General features: G+C 37.0%; 1 protein-coding gene across 9 annotated transcripts in view; it reads right to left on the reverse strand.

Annotated features, from left to right (window-relative positions):
* Nucleotides 1–27,065, reverse strand: part of COMMD10 (COMM domain containing 10) — a 151,232-nt gene that overhangs the window by 102,067 nt on the left and 22,100 nt on the right. Inside the window, exons 6-7 of one of the 9 annotated variants that reach the window (XM_068667782.1) lie at nucleotides 17,693–17,761; nucleotides 14,912–14,941 (exon numbers count right to left, since the gene is read on the reverse strand). The exons of 5 other annotated variants lie outside the window; for them this stretch is intronic. In XM_068667782.1, the coding sequence (XP_068523883.1) occupies nucleotides 14,927–14,941; nucleotides 17,693–17,761 (84 nt within the window). In that variant the 3' untranslated portion in view covers nucleotides 14,912–14,926. Of the gene's footprint in view, nucleotides 1–12,620; nucleotides 14,942–16,185; nucleotides 17,155–17,692; nucleotides 17,762–27,065 lie in introns of those variants that run through there. 3 more of the 9 variants (XM_068667783.1, XM_068667778.1, XM_068667784.1) reach the window with 3 other exon arrangements.

Raw genomic sequence — 27,065 nt, forward strand, 5'->3', positions numbered from 1 at the left:
TCATCAGCTGGAAATAACAAAGGAGGAGAATGACTTGGATGTATTAATCAATCAGGATGAATACAAACTGTCAGAGATGCAGTGTGAAAAAGGCAACTGCAATTTGTGGCTGTATCAAGGGAGGCATTTTCAGTAGAGAAGGGAACATATTAAAGCCATTTTACAAGGAACTGGTAAGATTTAAACTGGAATTCTGCAAACTTTTATGGTCACTATTTTCAAAAAAACATGACTTCAAGTTGAAGCAGGTGCAGGGAAAAGCTATTAGAACGACCAGGGAAGCAAAGAGAAGTTAGTACAAAGAGAATACTAACCGAGCCTGGCTTAATTAGCCTAGTGAAACGAAGGCTGAGAGGCAATGAGAGTGCTCTCTATAAATAAATCAGGGATGTAAGAAAGGGGAAGGAGAAAATTCTAAAGCTACAGACAACGCAGGCACACAAAGTAGATATTAACAAGCACAGTTAGAAACTGAACTGCTCATCATCAGGTGAACAAAATCCTGGAGCTGTTTTCACCAGAAGCAATAGGGATAAGAAACACCAGAGCAGCAAGAGGTATTTTTGTAGGGTATTCCACAGCACTGTAGTCTATAGAAATATAATCTTTAATCTATTATAAGAATTATAACGTACAGAATCTATAGGCACTGTCAGGGAAGGCCAGAATATCCCTGGCAGTCCTATTTTCTGCAGGCTTGTACCTTATCAGTATTCCAAGCTCAGAGACCATTTTTATGACTGTCATTCCTTTTACATTTTCTCCTTTTCTATGTATAGAGCAGAGGCACAAGTCTATGTGCAGGCACTTTCCTATAAAACCTCTTCACTCTGATGTACTCCTCAGCTCAGGGACTCTACCCGAACACTAAAACACTAATGTTTTCTGACATAACCACTAGTATACTTAAAGGTGTAAAAGCAGTTTTGTCAGCCTTAAACAAAAAGATAGAATATTTTAACATCTGCAGTACATCCCAATACAGCAACGTGAAAGAGCAACTTTATAGATCATGCTGTTTTACATAATTAACCAGTCTGCCCATTCTTGCTTCTTGTCTCCATCCTTACATTACAATCTCCACAGAAAGCTGGTAATAAGCTAACATCTGTTCCGTGCTGCACTATAGAGCAAACTAAATCAACTAGTCAACCACTCTAACCACAATGTTCAATGTAAGCAAGCTCCCAGCATCCTGATCAACTTACGTGTTTCAGTTATTGCTGAAACACGTAACTTTGTCATGTCACTGACTGCAAGCACAGAAACTATATTTTACCAACGAAGAATTTTAGTAGTTAAACACTAAAAGTTAATGCATTTTTAAACTAAAGTTCCCACTTGAAAATAAATAAATTTAAAGTGTTGCTTAAAAGTTAACACCTGAAAAGAGAAAGTTTCCTTCAATTTACTTAATACCTTTCCCACCATTAATCAGAACCAGTTACAATCATGCACGTGAATAAAGACCACAGAGTAGCTTGATAAGCTCTACCACAATCCATTTCATACCTAAATCCAGCCAGCCTAATCTATATACTAAATATACAATATTTATGTGAACCTACAGTCAGCACTCCAGCAGAACAGCTATTATTTCCAAACACAGGGGCAGTGAACTCCAAAATACTGTTTGTCCTACCCAAAAGTTGTATGTTTCTTAAGGAAGAGCATAATGCTGTGAGAAGCCATATGTTACAAAAGATTCACAGCCAGAAATCCATTACACTTTAGCAGTGGCATTCCTTGGCAATAATTCGGTGGTATCTGGCACACTAGTTATTTATATTAGTCTGCAAATCAGACTACAGGCAGGTCCAAAATACCTTGTGATCAAATCCTCCACAATTCTTACAGAGCCATCTGTAGGACAGCACATGCACAGCCTAAAATGGTGGAGAGCCTGGTGGAAGACAAACCCGGCATGCAGATTCGGATGTCCAACTAGCATGTGTTTTTGTACTTTAAATGTGACTTATAACAGGGTTTGGACACTACTGTGCAACCTTAGTTTAACACATGAACTGCACTGACAGAACAGCAAGCCTCTTCTTTAGACTCTTTCCTGTCAGATATGAGAGGTCTAGGGATGGAGTGGGGGCATTTTCATTCAGTTTGAAAATAGGATAGATTCAGTTCATGTCTAATCTTGTATCAGCCCTCAACTTCACTTAAATTGTGTATTATTCTCACCAATTTCTACCACTGCCGTATCGATCATGTTAACTGTTAAGAGGCTGCGTTTCCTCCAGTTTGCTAAAGCATACACTTGGAGATACCGCGCTAACACACTGATCCTCATCATTTCTGTTATTGAAAACTCAGTGCCGGTTCTCAAAAGCAGTTAGAGACAAATTTCACTAAGGCAGTTATGGCTTCTGTATGTTACTGTCTTTCTGGCTAGATTTATTTCTTTTCAGCTGAATTCAGTCACATCATGGTCTTTGCACCATTGTATTCTCACTTCTAACAAGATGACCTTAAGTAGGGCACGCTGTTCATTTTCAATAAAGTGCAGCTGCTTCCACCTATTATGCAGCCCAGTCCTGATGCATGCATGCAGTAAAAATCAAGAAAATACAAACTAAATAAAAATAATGTGTGTGTGTGTGTGTGTGTGTGTGTGTGTGTTATAAGAAAGACGACGATGGTGTAAAGTAACTTGGAAGGGAATATGCACCTTGCTGCTTTGAGAGCTGTGTTCCTGGAGAGAAATAGAGAGCTGCTGCTCTTTCAGGATCGGGTATACTTAGAAGTCTCTCTGCATGGACGATATTGATTTAGAGGCATTCCTTATGTAATGGCCATCTGTAACGTTATAATTAGATTGAGCAGCATACGTGCTGGATTCCTTTTCAATTCTACGGGCACACAGCCCTTCACGTATAACAGGCATATTAGGTGTCTTCAGCACTGACCTCTCTCTTTCAGTTTGTGATTTGTCATGTAAGGCTAAATGGTATTGTTTGCTTAAATATATTTTAGTCATCTTTGAAAGTACAAAATAATCTCAGCAGGCACCAACATTTTAACTGGTTCTCTAAAAATCACTCACTTAAAAAAATTACATGATTATTTCATGTAGTTGGCTCACTAATTAGCATTATTAAGGATTTTGTGGCAACAAATGAAAAAATAATGATAATTTGAATGATCTTGTTTTCCTAAAAATTGCCACTTCAAAATCATCTTAAAAAAAAAAAAAAAAGAGTAATACTACTGATTTCCTTTTTCACTGTAATTTTTCCTGCTGCTGACCTGGGGATGACATTCTTGTTGGTGTAAAGACCATGTGTTATCTTCCCAGTAGGATTTGCTCATTAGTTTTGAAAGATCAAGATAGGAGTTTTTATTTTAATGTCAGAGTCTTTCAAAAAAAAGAAGATTGAGGAAAACAATACAGCCAACTTCTAAATCAAACGTGACATTGAAAATGTAATAATTCTTTGTGTAACTCCTCAAATTCTACGATAATACAAGGCATTTTTAGCAAGTGACAGAAATCATAAAGACACTACTAGAAGAAAATACATTTTTTTTAATATTAGACGTTTTAAAAGAATAACCATGAGGTTAAAACTCCTGCTATGTGTGTGCTCTATCTTGTTAAAATCAAAGTAGGAATTTACTGTGAGCTAAATTAGAGCATGGATCTGCAGAGTTCCAGGAGAATGCTCCACTCTCTCGTGTTTTATTCCATTTGCCTCAATTTCTCAGTGATTTGAGACTTCTGTAACACGTTAACATTGCTCAAAGTCATTAATAGTCAACAACTATTAGTGGATATGTAACAGGTAGTCTCAGACTGGCTCCCTAAGGATAGATGTTGACATCCAATGATGACCATTAAACTGGCACCTTTAGGCAGATTGTTGGTCAGGGGTTCTCTTTTGTAGAAGTAATTTGTTCTGCCCAAAAGTCTGATTTGAAGCAGACCATCAAGAAGTTGTAACAAACTGCCTACAGCATGCAACTCCATTGTAATTTGCAAGGTTCCTGACTTCCCATAGTCCCTGATCATGTACCACCTCACATACACTATTTCACTACTCAGCTTTAGGAAAATAAATTACTTATCTCCAGATAAAGCTACGGCATAAATGAAATGTTAGTTTGTGACAAGCTGTAGGAATGTACAGGAAAGAAGCATGTTCTCCCACTACTCCACCTGAAGGAGGCTTTTAATAACATTGGCATACCACATACCCGGAAAAAAATCAGTATGTCCTTTTTCTCTGAGACCAACGTGGCAACCTGTAATGAAGCACAAGTCTCAAGTACTACAAAGGTCACTGTTCCAGTACTTAGCCTCAAGTAAAACATATATTACTGCTACACTTCCTTCTTACTACTCTTTCTTCTCAAGATGGAATGAGGAGGGAAGAAAACTCATCCCAGGAGCAGGAAAGCTGTAGCAAAGAACACTTGTCTAAAAGCACAGACAACAACCACCCAGAAGAACCCTCTAGTACACCACCCAAGCTACAGGAAGCTCCAGAAAAGTGACCTCACTCTGATAAGGGAGTTGACTGGACTGCATGATGCTTCCTAAAACATCTATCAAGGTCTAACCCTCTGGCCTGAAGACCTGTGGGATGCTTTAGAGATAAAGAACAGAGATGAACGATGAGTTGCAAACAGCATCCATACTTCGGTAATCCTACCCTATGACCCTTGATGGAGATGACAGCCATTTGGTAACAAGTAGCCTGGTGCAAAGGCAAATTGCACAATAAAAAGAAAAATAAAGAACACATATATTCAATACCCCCCGCTTTACAGATGTTATTAAGAAAAGCCTCACTCTTCAGGATACCTCTTTTTAAAACATAAGCTTCAATGATCTTTCCTCCTTACACATAATATAAAGTTTGACTTGGAAGCTGTGAGATTTGTCTAGGAACATCGAGATATTTCTTGTACATGTATGAAAGAAACAGAAAAAAAAATAAAAAAAAATAAAATAAAAAGTGTTTGAGCTGCTGCTGTTGTTTCCTATAAAAACACAGCATGCAATCATATTCGAACAAATGCATAACTGATAGTAAGTTAACCTAGAGTAAGATCCACAATAAGAACATTAGAAAATCCAAATTACAATCATTGCTGTATTGAACACTGAATTGTCCACTGTATTTGAGAAGAATATTTTATTATTCACTGTTAGCAAGAATAATATAGAAGTCAAATATTTAACCCTAAAAAATACTCATGAAACTGAAATAACTTGCAAAAACACCCTTTCTTCTGTCACTATTGAGCTTATAAAGCATGTTTATTATTCTACTTTTGTGCAGAACTTTATGAAGCACTTTCCTCTCCACTCTTTAGATACTGAAAACTTCAAGGCAATGAAAAAGCTTCAATGGACACAGAATATAGCTGTGTTCTTTTAAACCGAGTTCTGAAATTAATTAAGTTGAAATACCGTAGAACATGCTACAATAGGAAAAAGCTTATGAACCTCTAACTATATTTCAGCTGGGTACACTGTCGCAGAATAATTTTTTAACATACAGCAACCAGTGCTTATGGGCATTTAGAAAATTGTTACAGTAATTGGAAGAAGTAAGTAAGAGACAACTGTACACATTTGCAAAAGGCGGACACCAAGATAAGCAGCTTAGGTGTGCTGATAAGACTGTCTGAAAGTGGCTTTGCTGCATATGTTGCTTTTTTCTGGAGTCAATTTTATTTTCTGTGCGCTGAAGCCTTACACTTTGATTAGCAACCAACATTTAATTGTGCTTAACATATTTTAAACAGGAACATTTTAAATGCACTATTCTCTCTTCCCTATTTTTAATGGTGTGGGATGATAAAGTTTGTTTTCTAATGCTTTATGGCCTGCAGGGCAGTGACAGCAATGGCTCAAACAAGGAGAAAATGGCTGTAACAGGCATTAATGAAACAGAAGAGAGTTCTCTGCTATACAAAGGTGAAAGCACAAACAAGAGCACTCCAGAATAAAACTGGTCCCTAACTGCAAATAGCTACACTGAAATGAGTGAATGGTACATGCAGTTTGCCTTATGTATTGTTCAGTACTTTCCACACACAGCCCAAACCTGCAGTGCCTAAGTCCTTTGGACCCCAAGATACAGTTTTACACTTCACATGATTAATCCTAATTAAACATAAAATCCAAGTAGAAGAAACTCTGATGGGTAGAAGAAAATAGACCAGGAATTTTTGTTAAATTAGGAAAGCTCCCTGCATCATTTATGCATACTTTGAGACAAACATTTGCATTTTTAAGACCCTTTTCATTTTCACTTTTTAAAAAACACTAATAATGAGTGATTTGTTGTTTATTTTTCAGTGAAGGTTTATGAGCATTGGGGATTATTTTTTCAGTACCATCTTGACAGATTACAATGCAGGTATTTCTTTCAAAATGACTTCCCTATGCCAGTGGAACAGATTTTTTTTTTTTTTTTATAGATTTACACTTTAAAATACTTATGATCACTTAAAATCGGAAATGAAGATAACAGGTAGTTATACAAAACCTGGACCTGCACAACATTTGAGTAGCTGTGCAGCTAGGTTTTTGTATTTTAACGAACTTCCAGGCATCACAATGCTCAGATCTTCAAACATTTATTAACATACTTTATAAGCATATTATAATAATTTCTTCTCTTTCTTGAATCAGTGGTAACCTGCAGTCAGAATCTCAGATCTGAAAGCTTCAATTTTTCTAAGTCAGAATTATTTAAATTTTATGTATTTCTTTTTACCCACCATTTTCTTAATTCAAGAAAAGATTCTCTGTTTTCCAACAAAGAATTAATCCTTATGGGTAATCCAGTAACAGCAATGTGGGTATCAGCACTCAAAAGAAGCACTGCAAACAAGTGTGCAAGTTCTCATATTTCTATCTGGTAACCATGGTGAAGGCTGTCCTTTTGGACAACAAGGAGAGGCACTTCGGTCTCAGTTCAAAAAGAGCTCACTTCTTTTTAAAAGAAAGGAAACCTAAGATTCTCATCTGAGACCCTAGGAGAAAAAAGCAAATTGAAAAATTCACATTAAAAATACTGAAACCTGCAGCTCTACAAGCACTTCACACATCTGTTGCATTTCTCTCCCCCAAAAGCACATCTGCTTTTGTAACTCCAGGTTCCACTGAGCTGTGCGCTGCTTTCATGGCAAGGCATACAGGCTCCACGCAGGAATCTCAAATTAGAGCACCATGTTCTGGGATTCTCTGATATGATGATAGTTTTTTGGAAAAGTTTCTAAACCCAAACAGAAGTAAAGGGCCACAAAAGCCAGTGTTACACCTTAGTCTTCAACGCCTGACTAATTTCATGAAGGAGGCATAGGGGTAGGAAGGTATTTCAAAAAGTGTTTCTACACTCTGAAATACAGCTCCTGAAAACCAAAAGACATGGGGGAAATCACAAGCTCCATAATAAAAAGAAAACCATTGGTAGCGCAAGTGATTTTGGTATGTGAGGAAGACTACCACCCCCTTACTCTTAAAGCATCAAAGATGCAGGTGGGCCAGCTGGTTATTAAAGGTTGTAAACCTTTGACAAACTACTTGTTCTCTGCAAAACAGCACACAGATTATTTTAAGTGTCTCTACTTTTTAACAATTATCACTAGAGAAAACAGAAACATTTACTTTCAGCTTGTTCCCCTGGTGTGATTTTGCCAGGAAAAAATATTATTTCCAGTAAAACCTACTATGATAAATACAGCTTAACCTTTCCTCCCCCATGTAACTCATGTTTCACTCAGCTGAAAACCTCCATTTTCTTGACTAGGGTCTTTCTGCACTTTTTCCTCTCTTTAGACCCATTTGGAGCTGTGAAGATGTTATTTCCTCCATTTAAGCCTTTTATTTTATTGTACATATCTATTTATAGACTTAAATGTTTCACTCAATACGAGGGATTAGGACAGAAAATAATTGTTGTGATCTGTTCCTCTGTGTTGCTTAATGTAGTAAAAAGCAAAGTTGTACAGCAGTTTGGCAGTCTTACTGGCTGTGAAGTGTCATTAAGTAAGAGATGGCAAGTTTTATCACGCACCTCTGACTACTAAATTCACAAAACAAACAGAAGGTTTACCATGGGAGGTAGAGAGATCAGGCAATATCCTCAAGCCACTCTTCCAGTAAAACAGCGTGTGGTTACTAAAATTGCTATGGGAAAATGGGAGTTCATCAGAAACACACAGTTCTAGGTGAAAATGTTCCTTAACCTTTTACATTACCACTACTAGAAAAAAAAAACAAAAGGTGTACAAAGGCGGGTGCATATATACCAGCAAAAACTAGAACATTAAATCGAAGCAGTACCATGCGAAAATATTTTATGCAGTCTTCACTGTTAAACTGTAGTATTTGATTAAGGAAAGAAAGTCTCCACATGTGTCCTCCAGTAACGCACTTCAGTTGATTTTAATACATTATGTAATTGCAGCTGAAAAGAAGAGGCCACAGTAAAGGGGTAAACAAGAGACAACTGTTTTCTTTTGAGCTGGTGCTGCATGCAATTATTCCACTCAATGGAGTACTCATATGATTTTGCAGGGAAGTAAAGTTATATTTGGGTATCTCCATTGCGCACACAAATTTTGCTCTGACTTCCCTCTGTTTTATGGTTCCTTGATAATGAAAGGTTATTAAAAAATATTCTTCCTCTCAGAAAACTGTTAATTTAACCTAACACTGTGCCACAGCGTTCATAGCTTCCCTTAACCACGTATCCTCTTTTCAAATACTTAAGCTTCATGAAACAAGGGCTTACTCCCTCTAAGCACCAATTAAAAACTATCTAACAGGACAACATAAAACAGTATTCCCCAACAGACAGCTATTGCATCACCTCCACAAAAACGTTTGATTTTGTACTGTGATCTTAATAACTGTAGCACTGAGGAAGCCTTATTTCTCTGTGTCACTTCTGTAAAAGGGCCAAAACGTGTTCTGGGAATGAATATAAATGTCAATTATTAAAACCAACATTCCAAATGCAGAATTCGGGTTACCTAGGTTATTTGAATTACAAAACCTGGCTTCTCAAAATGCAAATGAATTATTCTAAACTAAATGTAACACCAAGAAGGAAAAAAATATATATATTTTAATTATCCATGAAGCATATTTCTTTCTGCTCCCTGTCGTTTGCCCCATTAGGTTAGCCCTTTAAAGTGACATGGGAGAAGAGCAGAGGGCATTTGAAATTTTTATGACTTTTCCAAGGTCATGAGTATCACAGACGTGATTTAATAAACCAGACCACTACTGGGATGATGGAACACAAGGAATGAATTAATCCCCTGATTGCAAGAAAAAAAAATAATTAAGAAAATACAAATGAAGCCTAAAAATACAAACAAGCCCTTTGCTTTCAGCAAGCAAGTTGTATATCCTATGGCGACATTAAAGAGCCAAACTACAGATGTAAGATGCACAATAACGCACAAAGATTCCCACTACATAGAGAATCTTCCTCCATGTGAGGTATCTTGTATAGCTTTGTTATTCTGAGAACAGCATTAGGTAATAAATGATTCAGATAATAAAGAAGTCTGCCTGGAATGCAAAGACACGAAAAGTAGGATTATGTATTAGGTTAAGTTCACTCCAAAATCGATTCATTTAAGCCAGACCAGAACTCCTGCGCTACATGAAGCTCAAACAACGTCGGTACGTTTGTCATGCCGCTGTAGGCACAAATGTGCAGCATGACACCAGCTGTTAAGAAAAAGCAAAGTAACACACGCCAGCAATTTCAGGACTAGCCCAGCTCCATCCTCTGTCCACCCCTTCCCTCATTTCTAAGGTACTCTTTCCATAAAACCTGATTTTACATAATATGGCCATACTGAGATGCAAATCTGAAGTTTCACTTACACTGTTTTTAACTGTGCCATAAACACCATAATTGTCAAAACCCACTCATCCACTCACCCACCAGTCTGCTGTGTGTACCATCTCTGTATTGCCAAATAAAAAAACAAAGGAGTAAACTGCAATAATACAGTCCAGACCGGCATAATGGTTACAGCACAAAATTAAAGACAGTAAAAGGATGTGTGGATTTCTCGCTTTGAGTTTTTGGCAGTGTCTCAGACATACTTATTTTTTATTTCAGAGTATCTGATAGCATAAGAATAGTTCGGATTGCGTCAACTGTTACAACACACGTTATGAATATCCCTGCTCCCCGCTGCTGAGAAGAACCAGAATTAAGATAATCCTGCATCCCAGTAGACAGTGCTTGGATTCTGTTCCTGAATTTAATGTCAACTTGCTGTGTGACCTTTTGCTTACTTACGCTTTACCTCCATATGCATTAGTCTGTTTCAGGTTAAAAAAAAAATTAAAATATTTCTCTTTTGTTGTAAAGCTTTTAGTAATTTAGTAATAGAAATTCCGTATTAAACACGGCATCTGAGAATTCCAGCCTTTATTCAAAAATACATTCTTTAAAAAATGCAACTGCACTGCTAACTCACAGCTGCCTGTTACTGGTTAGGTTATTGCACTGAAAAGATCTGTCTTGCCTTTGAGAGCACTGATAGAGGGGAAAAAAGATGTCCAGAACCCTATTTTTCTGCGAAGACTGTGTTACATTACAATAAGAAAAAGAAAAGGGGGGGAGGGGTTGGGGGGGGGAAGGATAATTTTGCATTTCCAAAAACTTCCTGAAGCCTAATTTAAGAAGCGAATCAATAAAATAGACAAGACCCACATATTAGAAGCAAATGGTAGGACATTCCAGTGCGTGATTTTTTTCCTTTAAATAAAGCATATTTTTTACATGAAGCAAGTGAGGAAATCAACTGTGTTATTATTCCTGCTATGTTCTACAATAACCACAACATATTTTATCACCAGCAAGCACTGCAGGTTAGGATGCAGTTTCATGTGAAATTGAGCAGTAACTTACACTGGTAGAATGCTGCTGCTGAAAAAGAAGAAGTGTCAGGCTTAGCCTGGCAATAATTATTACAAAATTATATTTTAAGAAGATTCTTTCTATAAGCCTTTTCCACTTATTAAATATATCGGAATAACATTTTACAATCTTCTTTTTGCATCTCCCACCTTATGAAGGCTAAACAAGAATTAGGTCTGATAATTGGCTTGTACATTTTTGTTTAAAAAACCTTCAAATTCTAGCAGGTATAAAAAACAACCATATGTACACAAGACTGCAGTGCCACAGAAATGCATCCACCCACTATTAAGCCTTCCCTAGCAAGCCATACAGCTTCTTCCCTCTCATTCACCACTTTCGTTTTAATGTTGGCAGTGGATGGAAAGGAGCCGAGTGCTTTGACTGCGTCTGGAGGACAAACTCCACCAGCAGCACCCCTCACATCTGATTTACTTGGACAGGCACTGTGCATGTCCCAAGCACCTCAGGATGGCACATCTCATAGCACTGGGGACTGTGTGTCCCACTCCTGGCTTAGCACACTACCAGGCACACCCAGGCCAGCTGCCTGCAGACCTGCATGCAAAGTCGATGTGGGCTGGTGATGCACCACCAATCCATGGATGCTCCTCTGCCGCTGGCAGCTGGGCTGTATGTGCACCTAAGCACACAGTTTGTCACACTGAGTTAGAGGGAACACACAATTTCAACACACAGCACGTTAAAACAAAGGATATTTTCGTTTTCTAGTTGTGAACGGGGGGGGCAATGCTACACGGAATCCAAATATTTCACAGGGCTTCCACAGCTTTTTGTGCAGAGCATTACCACTGTGCTGAAAGTACTATCTAAAGACAGCACTGCAGAATTACGAGTCAGATCAGCTAACAGATTAAAATACTAATAGGAGGAAGGCTACATGTGCAAGATTAAAATAAAAAAATGAATTTGTCAACAGTTTGAAAGAATATATTGCAGTTGTGGCAAGAAATTGCTATTTTTACTTACAATGAAAATGGATTATGGCTGCAAAGAATTTATAATTACATACCTTACTCAAGCACAAAACAACAAGTTAGAAAAAATATGAGTTTCAGACCTTCTTAGGGAAATTATTAATGAAAGGTACATATCATGATTACTTAATTTCTGAATGCAGAACACTGCAGATTTTAGAAAGGCATTTGCAGCAAATTAAAGTCATCATGTGAAATGTTGAAGCTTTTCAGAGAGATATACTATTAATTGATTGTAAGATACAACCTTCATGTCCCACTGATCAAATTTTACACTGTAGAATGTGCAGACAGATTACAGAGCGAGAGAAAAAAATAGGAAAGAATTTCTTTGAAAAGCTGCTCTGCTTCCTGGCCTCAAACAAGCTTAAATGACTTGTATTACTCTTAAAAAAAAAAAAAAAAAAAAGTCAATAATCATAAAAAGTGACAAGAGTTCATAATCCAAGTCCAAACTGTTGGTTTCCCGTTCTGCAAACTCTGCCCAAAGCATCCACAAATACATGCCCATGTGCTATTTCGATATAGTTTTAAACATGGAACAAAAACAAATTTGCACTCCAGGCACAGAGCTCCCATTGCCTCTCGTCTTTTATTCTGTTCACTGGTTTTATCCTGTTTCAGTACTTTCATTCTCATCAAACAGCTCCTTACTGTGCATGTTTCACGTAATCAAGATAATGGCAAGTTACACTAACTACAGCAATACCTGTTAATGCTTGACACAGGGTCCAAGCCTGCCAGGTTATGAACAACTCATTATTTTCCATTTTCTAGTAGAGACTGAGTAATTTTAATGGGAATCAATTTCACTGAAAGACTGATGTGCAATACTATAGCACTTTTGTACATCCCCAGTTAAGTAGCATTGCTAATGAAAATTCAGTTGGACAGTTTAACACAATACCCAGAATGGAAAATGTGACAAACCGTCTAGAATTATCTGTTTTTTTCAGAAAGAGCTGAAACAAATTAGGAGCCTTTCACAAGAGCTAAATGCTATTCTGTTCAGGAATGAGATCTTTTGATTGGCGGATCTAATGTTACTGTTGCTTTCTTCGTCTAAAAGGGTGGTCCCACCCTTGACTCTTTCTGGACCCCACACATTCTTGCTCACTTTTCTTGTTTAAACAAAACAGAACAGATTAAATACTGAATTAGTCATGACTTTATTCAACTTCCTTTTCAGGATTCTGCAGAAGAGTCTAGTTACACCTTATTCACTGAAATCTCTCTACCTTGAAACGGGCTTCAGAAGGTCATCCAGCCCAACCATCACCAACTCTTCCATCTCAAGGCAGCGGTAACTGTAAAAGTCCAACTATTTTGCTTTAGTTACTTCCCTGGAAATGTCTGCTTCTGCTGTCTTACTCAAGGAGAGCTCTGTGTGAAAAGTCAAATCTTTTTCAAACTTTCCAACTATAGAACCACATAAACTGTCCATTCCAAATTTAACATAGCCATCAGTGATGTTCTTGGCTTTCTCCCTTGCAACTTGAAAACTTTATTTAAAATATTAATTGAATATATTGAAATCCTTTTGATAATAATCACTATCATCTTAGACAAGAATCTCTTGAGTTTCAGTTGTGGTTGCCTTAATCATCATATTCCTTTTTATCTTTTCTTCATAACTTTCTCTTTTTTTTTTTTTTTTTTTTCTTTTTATATGTTTCAAGCAACATCCTTTATTGCTATGATTTCCTTAGCCAGCTACACATAAATTATTAGTTGGGAAAACAAAGCGATAGGCTTCCTGCAGCTCAAACTGGGTTTTGCTCCTTAGTCTTTCATTTCCTGCCTCAGTCAATTCCATACATTCCATGTCACTCTCGAATCTGTAACAGAAATTATTCTTGCAATTTTATCTTATCTGTTACTAATGTTCATAATATCTGCTTTAAATGTGTTCTGTATTGATATTTCTGTAATTTCTATTCTTGTCTTTCTCCTACTTACTCTCATCATACATGCTGATTTTGATCAGGTAACTTTCTTATTGGTGTTTCATACCTGACACATTTTAGCTATATCTATATTACTTACAAATCAAATTCTTTGTACTGCATTCTTCAGTTTATATTTGTACACACACAAAAAGAGATTTTTAAAACAGCTGTAGTTCCATGAGATAAACTGAACAATTGTAAAATTTTATATGCAAACTTCATACATAAAGCTCTTCAAGACTGTGAATTACTTGGGGTGTAGATTATATTATTTTAAGGCTGAGTATATGAATGACACAACTGATAACAGAAAAGGAATCTAATCAAATACACTTCAGACAAACATGTACAAAAAAAATAATTAGCAATTTCACGGTTTTTAAATCTGTAAGAATTCCTGAAACACTTAATTCTCTTAATCTAACTGGTTTCATTAAAGAGAAATTCAAATTCATCAACCTTAATAAATTCCATGCAAGTCATTTATCTCCTCCTTCTAAGGACAACATGTTTTATGGTATTACTAACAATCTTCATAATCTTTGTACAATAAGCACTGGTCCTTCTCAAAAGATGCAAGCATACATGTAAGAGTCTCACATTCATATGCATCCGTAAATCAAAATACTAGTCATAAATTGTCCTCTAAGATCTCAGAGGGGACATCCATTTTGGCAAGTATGATTCCAGTGACTATGAAATAGAAGCATAACAGTTAAGAAAAACACAGATTACACTTGTATTTTTTTTTGGTACATCTCACCTCAAGCTAACTACTCACAACTACCTGCATACCATAGTCCAGTTCCTTTTGTCAGTGCAATCTGTTGTTGGGAGAAATCAAGATTTCCAGTAAACCTTCAAGAACTTTGATTTTGTTTCATTTTCTAATTCATTTCAGTGATATGGTAAGTGCTATAGCTTCATAAACATTATATTGGCACATTTGAAGGAGTGGTGAACTTTATTGCACAGCCTTTCTTCTGCCCACTACATAGTTAAAGAATGGTTGAGGTTGGCAGGGATTTCTGGAGGTCATCTGGTCCAACCCCTCAGTTCAAGCAGGGACAACCTAGAGCAGATAAAAATACATGCCTGGGGTTTTGATGTATTAAAAGGAAGAATCAACACATTTCTCAAAAAGTAACAAGAGAAAGGGTTTCTGTCGGGTTTTTGTTTGGTAGGTTGGGCACTTTTTTGTTTTGAATGTTTTTATCATCTCTGTAGTTAGTTCTACTACTTTTGTGTATGCTTTGAAGGACCCTCAACAACTGTTGACATTAATGTTTTGGATTTTTTTTTTAATGTTTAACTTTGGTATCCATTTACAACAGTAAGGTTTAGAGTCTATATCAATAACTTCAGGATAAAACCATCTCTAACATTCTGATAAAGATTTTAACAAGAACAGCCAAAGTTCAATGCCATGCTGTGCTATTGGTCACTGTTGAAACCTATTCCAAGGTCTCCAGTCCTTTTGTGCTCCCCTTCTTTCTGTTTTCTCCTGCTCCTTTTTAAACTATTTTTAGGCTTCACACAGACAGCAGACAGAGTAACAGAACTGTATGCAAACCAGATTTTACTGTCATTCACACAACTGCAGTACTTCACAATGTATGTATATATTTAATTTACAAGTTTAAATAGGGTTTGTATTACAATCAGAAAAAGTCCCGGGAAAAACCTTTTGGCTATCTCATCCATTTTTCTGCCAGTACACAACTGTACTCTCTGGAAATGGTATTCTGCAGAGTATTCACCTACCTAGGTGGAGGGTGGAGTGGTGAACAGGGTGTGAGAATCGGTCACTACCTTCTCCATTATTTTATATACCCCTTTAGAAAGAGAGAACACACAGCTGAGTCCTTGTACCAGACTCAGAGAAACACAGAAGCCCAGCCAAGAACACTCCAGTAATTGTAATTTCAGTAATTGGACTGTGTGTTCTCCACAGCTCCCAAGCGCATTGCATCTATTTCTTGTTTTATGATTTAAGGTCAGGCCTTGCTGTCATTATGTTCAGAATCAACTAATGTTTGGGCAAGAATACATGACAATCAACAAAAGTAAAGCTATTTTTTAAAATAGTTTAAGTCAATTAAACGTGAAAGGAATTTTGTGGAACAAAGCAAGCCACTTTTCTAGACAAAGGCTTTCTCCTTGATATATTCCAAATTCAGTCTCCTAAATTCTGTTACAATGTTAGAATTCTTTAACAAACCCTCCCCAGAAAAACAACCTGCAAAAGGATTTTCATTAAAGAATGGGATGCAAATCATAAAAAAAACAAAACAAAACAAAAACACAGACTCCATGTAACTACATACTACATTTATTAAAAATGTTATTTCCAAAAAGCCAAAGAATAATTTAATTTTCTCAAGCTGTGAGATAATATGAAGGTATTAACATATGTTGTACATATACAATAGCAGAAGACCAATTCCTACACCTGTTCTAGACCTGTTGGTGGATCACCATATTATGGATATTGTTTCCAGTGGCAATCCTAACCTGCAGTCTCTGTAATACTCAAATTCTCCTTCCTCTTATAGTACTTTGTGAAAGAATTAAACACATGCCACTTCCACATCACTCAGAAGATGTGCAATGTTTATTTTTGTTTAAAGACATGTATTCAGATAATAGTGTTTTGCTTTTGAGCTGCAAACCTCTTTGTGCTGTTTTATAAGCTAACTCACGTTTAGATCACAATTTTTATTTCCTTCTGTAGTTAAAAAAAAAAGTTATTGCTGAAGCATATTACTGTGTTGCTTCAGTAAACAGTGGGAAAAACAGAATGTTGATTCTCTTCAGTTATCTGAAGCCATATTGCTATAAAAAGCCAGTAGTATCTCTCATTTGTATGTGTTTTGAGTATCTTAAAAATAGTCACATTAACAAAATCATTCAAGTTACTTCAACAAATTCAAAGCTATCTTAGGCTGGATTGGAGTATTTTGAAAATAAGCCATATTTTAAATGGGGGAAAGGGTTTAGAATGAGTAAAAACACATTTTTATTTACAACCAAATTCCTTGTTATGGTACTTCAGTTGTAATACTGTACGTTTCATGCTTAGTGCTGACAAATGTGTTTCATCAGTTTATCCATCCAGAACAGATTTGCTAAATACATTTTTTTTTAATCTTAAGGTTTTTTTTGGGGTTTGTTTGTTTCTGTTAAATCCTTCTTCTGCTTTCCTACTTCCACACATCGTTGAAGTATATGTTGTTGGTCTGTGGCTCACCCTTCAATCACATTTCCTCAGTGTCAGGGTCTTCTCTTCAAAAGCAGAAAAAACAAGTGCACTCTGTTTTAGACAGATGTCACATGCCTGAATCTTAAAGTCAAGGATGGCTCCAAGTTCTTTGTGACTCCCTCAAGGCCATAGGAGAGTATAATTGTGGTTTAAAATGATAATGTGAATTTTAAAGCAACTCCACTAAATAATATATATATTTATTTATTATATTTATCAAATTATGCTATATGTGAATTTTCAAGAGCTTTTCAAACTGACTTTTTTTTCATACCAGGTTGAGAACAAAGCACTACATCATGTGTCATAGCACTTCTCACTGTGCACTGCCTTCCTGCATGTTAATCATTCTCAGCCACACCAAAAAAAAATCTCTACTGGTTCAACTCAACTTCTGTTATAGCTCTCAGTGCATAACTCTTTACTGCTCCTCTGTTGGTGTTAATTGCAATTACTGCTCCCACCCCTCCATATTTGTTTCATGCACTTATGCTCTTTGTTATTCCATTTTCCATAAAACATCATTGTACCAGCTGAAATGAGTTTGCCTGGCTACAGTACCTTGGCAAGGTCAGTGCATTCCAGCAGGGAATCTCCTTTGGCCGCAGCTGCTGCAGCAAAGCAGTTCTCCTGAAAAGGTTCAGCGTTTAATGTTTCTGCCTGTACAGTGTCTCAAATAAACATGGATTTGGAAAGAAATCAAATAGCACTGGTTTCAATTCTAAAACCTGACTATTCTAGATCTCATCATACTATACAAGCCAGCTTGGTTCTCATCAGACAGTCCCTTTCTGTAAACCTGGTATGCATTAGCAAAAGCATACAAAAAGGCTCACTCAAGGACTTAATAAATGTCAGCCTCCAAAAGTACAAGTGATGGGAATCTACTGTCATCCAGAAACTCTGAAACTGTCTAACTGCTTAAACATCTTTCTTGCACATATCATTCCACACTATCCATTTCAGAGCAGAAGATACCCTACAGCACAAGAAGCCTGAGAAAAAAAGAAAAACAATCCAATAAAGAATTATAACAATATATTATTTAATCAATTATTGTTCAAAAAGAAAAGAAGAGAAGCGACAATGAAAAAATAATGATACTAGTTATATGAAGGAAGCATTTGAAAATGTGAATTAGAACTTCTTAGACAGAACCAACCCCAGGAATTCTGTCTCACTTTGATGATGGCTCTGCTGTCTGAGGATTTTCAAAGATATTTTGGAATCTGTAGGATGTCTTTGATAGGAACACTATGTGCTTGTTTCTGTGAAGATGGGGTGACAGAAAGGAAGAAGGGAGATGTAATGGGAACATGAAGAGGCAAAGTGATCTAGAAATGAGAATAATAGAAAACAGCTCACGAATTGTTTGCCTGCTGTCACAAGGACTCTTCTGAATCTACAGATGCCTTTCTTCCTGCCTCGAAGTGCATCTTCCAATGAACCTTCCCCTCCTAAGTACTCCACGACCTTCTAGCGTTAAACACCTCCTTTCCAGTAATGACTTCTGATATTTGCATGCAGTATTTGTAATGCTTATGTACTTGTTTTTGAACAAAGATACGTATTTTTTTACATGTATTTTTACACTTAGGTTTTGAAATTCCTTTGTTTAGGATTCAGAGAAGGGGAAGAGGAAGACAACACACATTAGAACTCCTCTGTGCAGCTATAAATTCTATACTCAGTTATATGCTGAAAAAAAAAAATTAGGACTGCTAAGTATGAAGATACATGTAACTCACCAGTGGGCAGCCCACTAATGCACAGCATCAGTGCTCCTCCAGAAAGCTTAAGTTTAGGACTCTGCTATGACAACGCAGTGAAGAATTTATCTCTCTATCTCATGAAAGAGAGGAGTGCACCTTTTAGTGTCGCAGTACCTAATCAAACAACTACACATGGACTAGCTGCCTACAAATCTGGCCCTTGGCTACTTGCTTTTCTGTCAAATCCTGAATCTTGTAACATGACTTATTCCCAAGCATAAGCATCTCCCAGCTCTCTTTATGTCTGCTGGTGCTGGGAAAGAGGATAGAAAAATAATCTAGCTTTTTCAGTCTTCTTTAAAACTTTGCTGCCTGCATCTAAGCACAAGAAATAATGCTAAAGCTCTTCAATCAGCTGTAACTGAAAAACCCAGTGCCTAATCCTGACACTGCTACGGAAAAAAAGCATTTAGAAACATGACTACAAAGCAATTCTCAAAATATTTTGCTTATGGTCACAGCTGAAAGATTCATCCCCTTACACTGAAACAGCAATAAACTCAATTTAAAAAGCATCACACTGCAATTTTCTTTTCAGTTTGAGCCACTGGTATGGTTCTGTCTCAGAAGGTGACTGGACAGCTTAGTTACTCTGATTACATATTTACAAGTTCAAGTGTTGCTCAAGTGTTGCTCAAGTATATACATGTATACATACATATCCCCCATGTATACATTTCAGCTAGACAATGACGTTTATTAGTTTGGGCTATATTTTTGTTTTTGTATTGCCCTTTCATTATGACAAGGTTTCAAAATTAATTCTTAGTAACAAGATCTGTCTCCTTATGGAAAAAAAATCCTTTTCGCTTTAAAATCTCTACTACTGCATTGCCAGCAAATGCGTATCCCTAGAAATATGTATTTGTTATTTCATTAGTAAAGATTTTATGCAATCACACTGAACAAGATTTGCTCAGAGGCTGTAGGCCATGCTGTGGGTTGTGGTTTTCCTGTAAAAGAGGTCATATTTCATGTATTTTAACTAGTGAAAAAGGTCACTTGTCATAACAGCTTTTGAAGTTAGCTAAATGTTCGTAGAAAGCCAAAAGGCACAAGTTTAGATGCCACATAGTTCCAGAGACCAGACTCCTCTCATTTGTAAACAACAGGAAACAAGATGAGTGAAAATTGCTGCCCTCGCATATGATCGAGGTGCTGACCTACTCTCTTCCACCCAAAGCACGACTGGAAGGGGTGTCACAGCATTGTTACAGACACCTGTGCAATGTCAAAGGCACAGTGTTCATCCTGTTTGACAGCATGTACTGTATATTTATTGCCTCAAGCAGGACAGATGTTAGCAACACGGGAGATGCTCACTTTGTAGTCTTTCAAGAATATGTATATTACTTCTCCAGAAAGCCCAATCTGGGAATTCATGAAGTTTGCACGTTGACACACACACACAAAAAAAAACAAAAAAAAAACACTAGCAAAAGTAAACCCAGTGATTTTGCCAAAAGGGAAAATGAAGTGAATTTGTCTGGCAGCTGCTGCTCGCCGCCCATTCACTGCCAAATAGCCCTTTCTGATAATGGTGTTCACATGGTTAAGAAGAAAAAATATGCATGTCTGTTGTTCAACAAGACATGAGAGTCTGTGTGTAGGAACAGCGGAGAAAGAAGAAAGGTGACCAGAAACCGGAGCGTGTGACCCCAGAAAATGGCAAATGCTCTTACACAAATCAGCTATTCTTCTTTGAGCTGCACTGTAAAAATATCATAATAGAATTTGTAATTTCCTAGCCAGAATTAAAGTTTCACATGTGATGCCCTCACTTTTTACTACTGCAACATAGACACTTTGTTCAAATGCTTAAAACAGCTAACTTTTGTTTCCTGTAGCTAAGACTATGCTTAAAAGCCTGAAAGAAAAAATGTGACAGGGAAATACTGCCAAGCACTTATATTTTAAAGCAGAATCTCACAATTACTTAGCTTCAAACTGACCAGAGCACTCAAGGCACTGCACAATTAAAGCCCACGCCTATACATTTATCAAGACCACTTGCACTCAGAAACCCTGCAGCGGTTCTCCTGGAAGAAAGGAAAACTGCCCCAATCCAAACACTGCCAAGATATGACAAAGCCTCTCAAAGCCTGTGCAGATACTTTGACTGGAAACCTGTAATCTCACTCAACCCATTTTTCTCCCCCTTACAGTGCAGGGGACAGAGTTATGAATGCAGCAGCCAAAAGAAAGCAGGCAGCTACCTGCAGGTGAGCTCGCCTGCTCCTGGGACTTCTCTGGTAGGTCTTTCATGGGTCAGCACACACTTCAGCTGCAGAGGACAGCTCACCTGATGTTCTGTACTCTAGCAATGCACTGCAAACCCTCCGGCCCTGGTGTCAGGATGTTGGTCCTTCTCCATACAAAAATGGTAGCTACTCAAAGGTAGCTCTACATGTCCATTCCAGACCCCGTAGATAAAGAATTTGTTGGTGAGGGCAGAAAACAAATCAAAAATGAAGAAAAAAAATCTAGATTTGACATGATAAAAGTTATGAACCATGAGAAGTTAACTTTGCTAAGCATTCCCAGATATTACAAGCTATTTAATAAATGTGAATTATCCATCAGATTTTAACCAATTTGGCCAACTTTTTTTTTTTTTTTTTTTTTTTTTTTTTTTTTTACCCATCAGAAACTTTAAGAAACAAAGTCATACTTGTAATTTCATTTATTTTAAACCCTTCTGTCTATTAAGGCAGACATCTTATAGCACCTACGGGTGGTCAGAAAGATTTCAAAAGCATGCGATTATACTCAGGCTTGCAGCATACTGCTTACAGATATACAATGAAATATGTAATTTTAAATGTCAGTTCCAGCCTGTGCAAGGCAGACATTATGTACAACCTTAGTGTGAGGACTGTCTTAGCAATATTTAAGTCTTAACTGGATTTGATGTTGAAGCACACATTATTTTGTCAGGGCACAAAGCGTAACTGTTTTCAAGGAAAAACAATTAATATTCAGCTTCAACAGGCAAAAGAAAAAGCTTTACAAATAAAAGAAACAGAATAACTAGGTCAACCACAACTGAAGATCAAGCAAGTTGTTTGATACTGCCAGGAGAAAATAAAAATAAAAAATACAACAACAAGAAACTAGAAACTGATTAAAATGACCCATTTGACTTGCATAAAAATACGACAAAGCAGAAGTTACTTAGGCAACATGGCACTGAACAAGCAAACAAAAGGCCCAAATATTAAGGCACTTATAAAAATGTTCACTTCTTTAATAAGCTGATCCAATTAGCCAACAAAAACCTTCCCTACAACAGTACTTAAAATGGATTGAAAACACTAGATGTTACAAATCAGAAATTAGCTACAGTGGACTTCTACTCTACAAGATTTTTTATGAAGATAATGAAGAGCTATCACAGGAGAATAGTGAGATCAGTGTCTGACTCTAGTTAAAATGCATCAGATTGCAGCCAGGCTTTTCAGAAGCCACACAGAGTGTCAACAGAAGACAGACATGCACAGGCTAAACGACTATGCCTGTTGTACCTTTCTGCACCTTACCCTTCCTCTGACAATAAGCTGGAAAATCATCTTTCACAAAAACAACAACAGAAATACCACAGTTTCCAAGCTAATCCACCCACTTAACATTCAAAAGGGGGAAAAAAACACATCAGGACAAAACTGACAAGTATACCTTTCAAAAAAAATAATCTCAGAAAGGTCAAGATGTATCCATGACATGCTGTAAGAAGACAACAGCTAAGAAGTTTGTGCAGGTATGCTTTTTTGTAAACTGATCAAAGAAGAGGCAGATGAAATACTGGGGAAGACAGGAAAATAAAACCCCTGCCTGTTTTCCTCTGCAGCTCAAGTTCATTAAAGTCAGTACCACTATTTACTCTACGAAGAAATTGGAATACAAAGCTATACAAAAGCTGCAGATCTGCTTTCACTGTTTCTTCGCATTTTTAATTTTGTTTCTTCTTACAGTCGAAGAACTTTATGTCTATCAGTGCCTGTCACAAGAGCCCCAGACCATATACAGCAGTACTTCAGAAAACAGCACTGTTTAACACAAAAATGAAAAGCAGAATATTTTCCTGTCAAGCTCTAAGCACATTTCCTACGCATCTTGCCACAGCTGCTGAAGCAAAATGCAGTGGTGAGAATCAACAGAAGTTAGACATATTTATAGTCAAGTTCTAGTTCACAACTTTAATTAAAACATTCTGTATGTATCTAGATCTTACTTTAAACTCCCTTATTTTGTATTTTGCTTTTGAGTAAAGATCCTCCCATATTCAGAGAGTACCTCAAACACAGTAAACACTCCCAGAAGACAAGGAATTCAGGAGAGCATGCCTCTTCCATTCCCATCTGAGAAGTGCACAGCAAAGCACGGATGTCTCCCAAGCTACCACTACAGTAACGAGAAGCAAGGCAACTGGTTCTAGGTGTCAGTGCAGTAAAAAAACAAAAACAAGACTGTCTTGTACAGTCGCTATTGTCTATCTCTTCCAACAAGCTCTGAAGATATCCCTTTCACAAGTGTACTGGCTACAGGAAAACAAAACACTGTTGGCTCTTAAAGATGTTAAGCATTTTGAAGCATCAGCCTAAGGAGAAAACATACATCAAAAAAAAATTTTTTTAATTAAAAAAAGAATATCCATGTCTCTCATAAGTTTTCTTCTTTAGAGTCCTTCAAAGGAAAAATAAAGGATTAAGAGATAGCAATACCTTCCATAAGCAAGCCTCTCCAAGTTGCAACTGTTGGACAGTAACAAGTTCCCCACTTTAAAGAAGTGAGAACTGAGGAGCATTTCCAGTCACACCCAGAAAACATACAGACATATGTTTAGAGGTAGATTTGGAGAGCATCCCCAACACTAAATTGTATTAAAAAAATAACCTCCTACTTTCATAAAGAACATATTCTACCTCTTTTCTGCTTGACTAATTGTCAAATAGTACAAGAGACAACTACTCCTACCTGATTTAAATGCCACTGAAAGCTACTCATTTAATTTATTAATATCTAAATGCTTTATGACACCCTGAAGTTTATATCTTCTTAACGCGTGAGAAATTCTGATTTTTCTACCTCTGTACACGGAAGAATTATCTGTTTTTAAACATTCATGTTAGAAAGCTGATGACTTGGAGCTTTTATGTCATCTTCCTCACCTCATCTTCTCAAAGGCAGCAATTGACTTCGCTGTAGCAGGGGACAAGATCATAAGGGCAATGTTCATAAGACACAGCCTTGCTGATAGAGAAAGTACAACTCTTATGTTACCTTATCTTTCTGCCTAAGAGGCAGAAGAACCAGGAAGAGGAGGTTTGCGAAAGGAAAACAGAGCTTATTGGCTAAAGTAAAGGGGCAGGGGGGGATCAATACTGAAAGTCCTGCAAAAGCACTGCAAAAGTGCAGGGGAAAATGTGGTTATTTCTCAATACTACAGGCAGACAAGGACAACAATTCATTTGCTAACACTGCATAATTCCTATAGATAGAAGACCAAAAAAAAAGTATTGAAGTTTCCCGAGAATTTGTGATGAAATCCACAAATATTTCTTCTTTATCTGGAAAAGCGGAAGGATCAAGTTCATGAAATTAGTTTGAGGCAAATAAAAAACAGATCTTCTAAGGAAAAATGTGGCATACATAAATGCATTAAATGAGAAAAGCTCATCAGATCTTTGTGTTTTTCAGATGTTCTCAAGGCCTTAAATTTTAGCTTTGCCTGACTATGCAGTGGGTCATGGGGTTTAAACTTGAAGTTAAACATTTCTGCTACTTTGCAACTCCTTACTAGGACTGACTGTGGTAAAGCTACAAGTTACACACAATTCCAGATACTTCTGCACCACATAAACAAGAGTATATGTACATAAGTTGCATTTTCCTAAAGCCTGCAACTAAGTGTCGACAGGGACTGAGTTCTTCCTTAAACTCCATGACACACAGACACGCAGACAGAGTTGTAAGAGTATCTTAGTGGGAAAAGAGCATGTGCAGAGGCTGTAGCCAATTACAGGGTTCGTAAATTCATGTGTTTAAGATTTTATTCATAAATTGTGTATATTGCCAGGTGAAACATAAGAATACTGTGAAAATTCCCTGTAAAGGGTTCTTAACTATAAGCTGGATAATTGAATCATATAAGATCACAAATGGAGCCAGATAATTAACTGCACTCCGCAGTACAATTGCCAGAGGTGAGCACATACTCCTGGAGTCACACCATCTGGTAGATGGTTTCTAAGTAAAATGTCAAACTACCCACAGTTTACAGGACATGGGTTACTCAGCCTCCCATTTCTACGCTGGTAAGAAAACAAAAGCCTTCTCAGCATCTTGACGATTCTGGACTGCATCTTCAGTTTTTCCTTCTAATTAAATGGATTTAATCAAGGATAATAGATAGATAGATCAGAAGCAAAGTCTAATGCAAGAATTGCTGTGCATGGCAAGTCTGGGATATCTGGCTCTAAGGGCTGAACAAAGAAATTTCTAACAGCTTTCTGCAGCAATGTGACAGCCTGGAAGCAAATTATAAATTTCAAGCTCATTTTTCTGAGCTGTTCCACATGCTAAAGATTATACAGCCATTATTACTACAGCTCCTACAAATATGAAGACTTTTCCTGGTATTCTGAAACCTTGTCTTAGGGAAGTTTCTGCTTTCTTATCAGCAGAACTATTTATTAGATTTCAATTCTCAGAACAAAATTGGTTTCATACTCTACCTTGCCAAAAGCAGCAATCTCGCTTGTACACAGGAGTTCAGAAGACTATCCAAAGCCTCTAGTTACCTCCTCTGAATTGGAATGAAAATAACCTTTTCTCTTAACGTCATTCGTAAACATTTTTGCATTCGTTCAATGGCCTGTCCTGCTTTCCTTTCTGGCAATAGCTAGAGACTTACAAACCTACTTGATGTGAACACACAACTCAATTCAGGTATGCACATGTAAGCTTCTCTGTTTTCTGAGGAAGAAAAGGGTGATGTCCCCATCAGAGAAGAAAATGGCTGAGAGGTAGCCAAAGAACATGAGAAACAATTTATAATTATCTAGTGTTTGCATCTCGTCACTATTCCACCAACATCGAGTCTTTTAATCGCCCTCTTTTTTCCAGACACTACAGACAAAAACTACTCCTCTGTTTTGAAAACAAATAAATAAATGAGTCAGCTAAATGCATGACCCCAAAAGCAGAGGATTGAGAAGGCAAATGAAGGGGTTATATCAATGTGTACATGCTCAATGCTGCCACATCCTTCCTCTGAGCAGAAACATACCAAGAGCATCCGCCAAAACCCACTGTTACACCACTCTGCAAACATGACTCCATTTCAGAATGAAAAAAGGGCTAAACTGAGGGGGAACTGGAAGCACCACCATACTTTCTTAGACATCCTTAGATAATATGGAGTGCAGGTCCTGCCTGCATGCTGTACAGGCTCCACAGAATCGACATCCTGAAATGATTGATTTATCTAGCTCAACTAGAAGAAAACCTTTGTTTTCCATCTACTCTGCTTTGCTGTTAGAAATGGGGAAAACATTCACAACAACAAACTTAGAAAGCTGAGTGGCACACTTTCTGAAGTAAACAGGGTTTAAAGCCATCTAAGACTGAGATTCATTCACAACCTTGAATGTGTACAAAGTCTGTTAAAACTAGGAGTGGAAAAAATAATAAATTGGGGCCTGTTATTCTAACAAGAAAAGAAAATAAAAATTTTACATTTCCAGACTTCTGTATCCTCTGTAGTATGATGAATATGTATTATGATCTCAGTTTCAAATGCATGCTCTATTTTGACTGTAAACAAATGGCTACAGAAGAAATAATTTAAAATATTTCCACTGTTATTTTCTCCTCTTAAAGCAGCTAGAGATTCAAGGGAAATTAATTATAATTAAATAAAATCATATTATAACAGTAACAGTTTAATACCATCTACCTCCTTTTAGAAGTATTACATCAGTAGGTTAAATAAACCAGCACTTTTATAACTTTCAAGAATGTCTTTGTATTACATTGACAGGCAAAACCCTACAACAAAATTCTTCAAATACAAGTATAAAGAAGAAACAAAACAATCAGACTAATGAACTTTAAGTAGGAATCCTATACATAGGATTCCTTACTCACTCACTTATTCCATA

Source organism: Anas acuta, chromosome Z (genome assembly GCF_963932015.1).
Source record: "Anas acuta chromosome Z, bAnaAcu1.1, whole genome shotgun sequence".
NCBI classification, from domain to species: domain Eukaryota; kingdom Metazoa; phylum Chordata; class Aves; order Anseriformes; family Anatidae; genus Anas; species Anas acuta.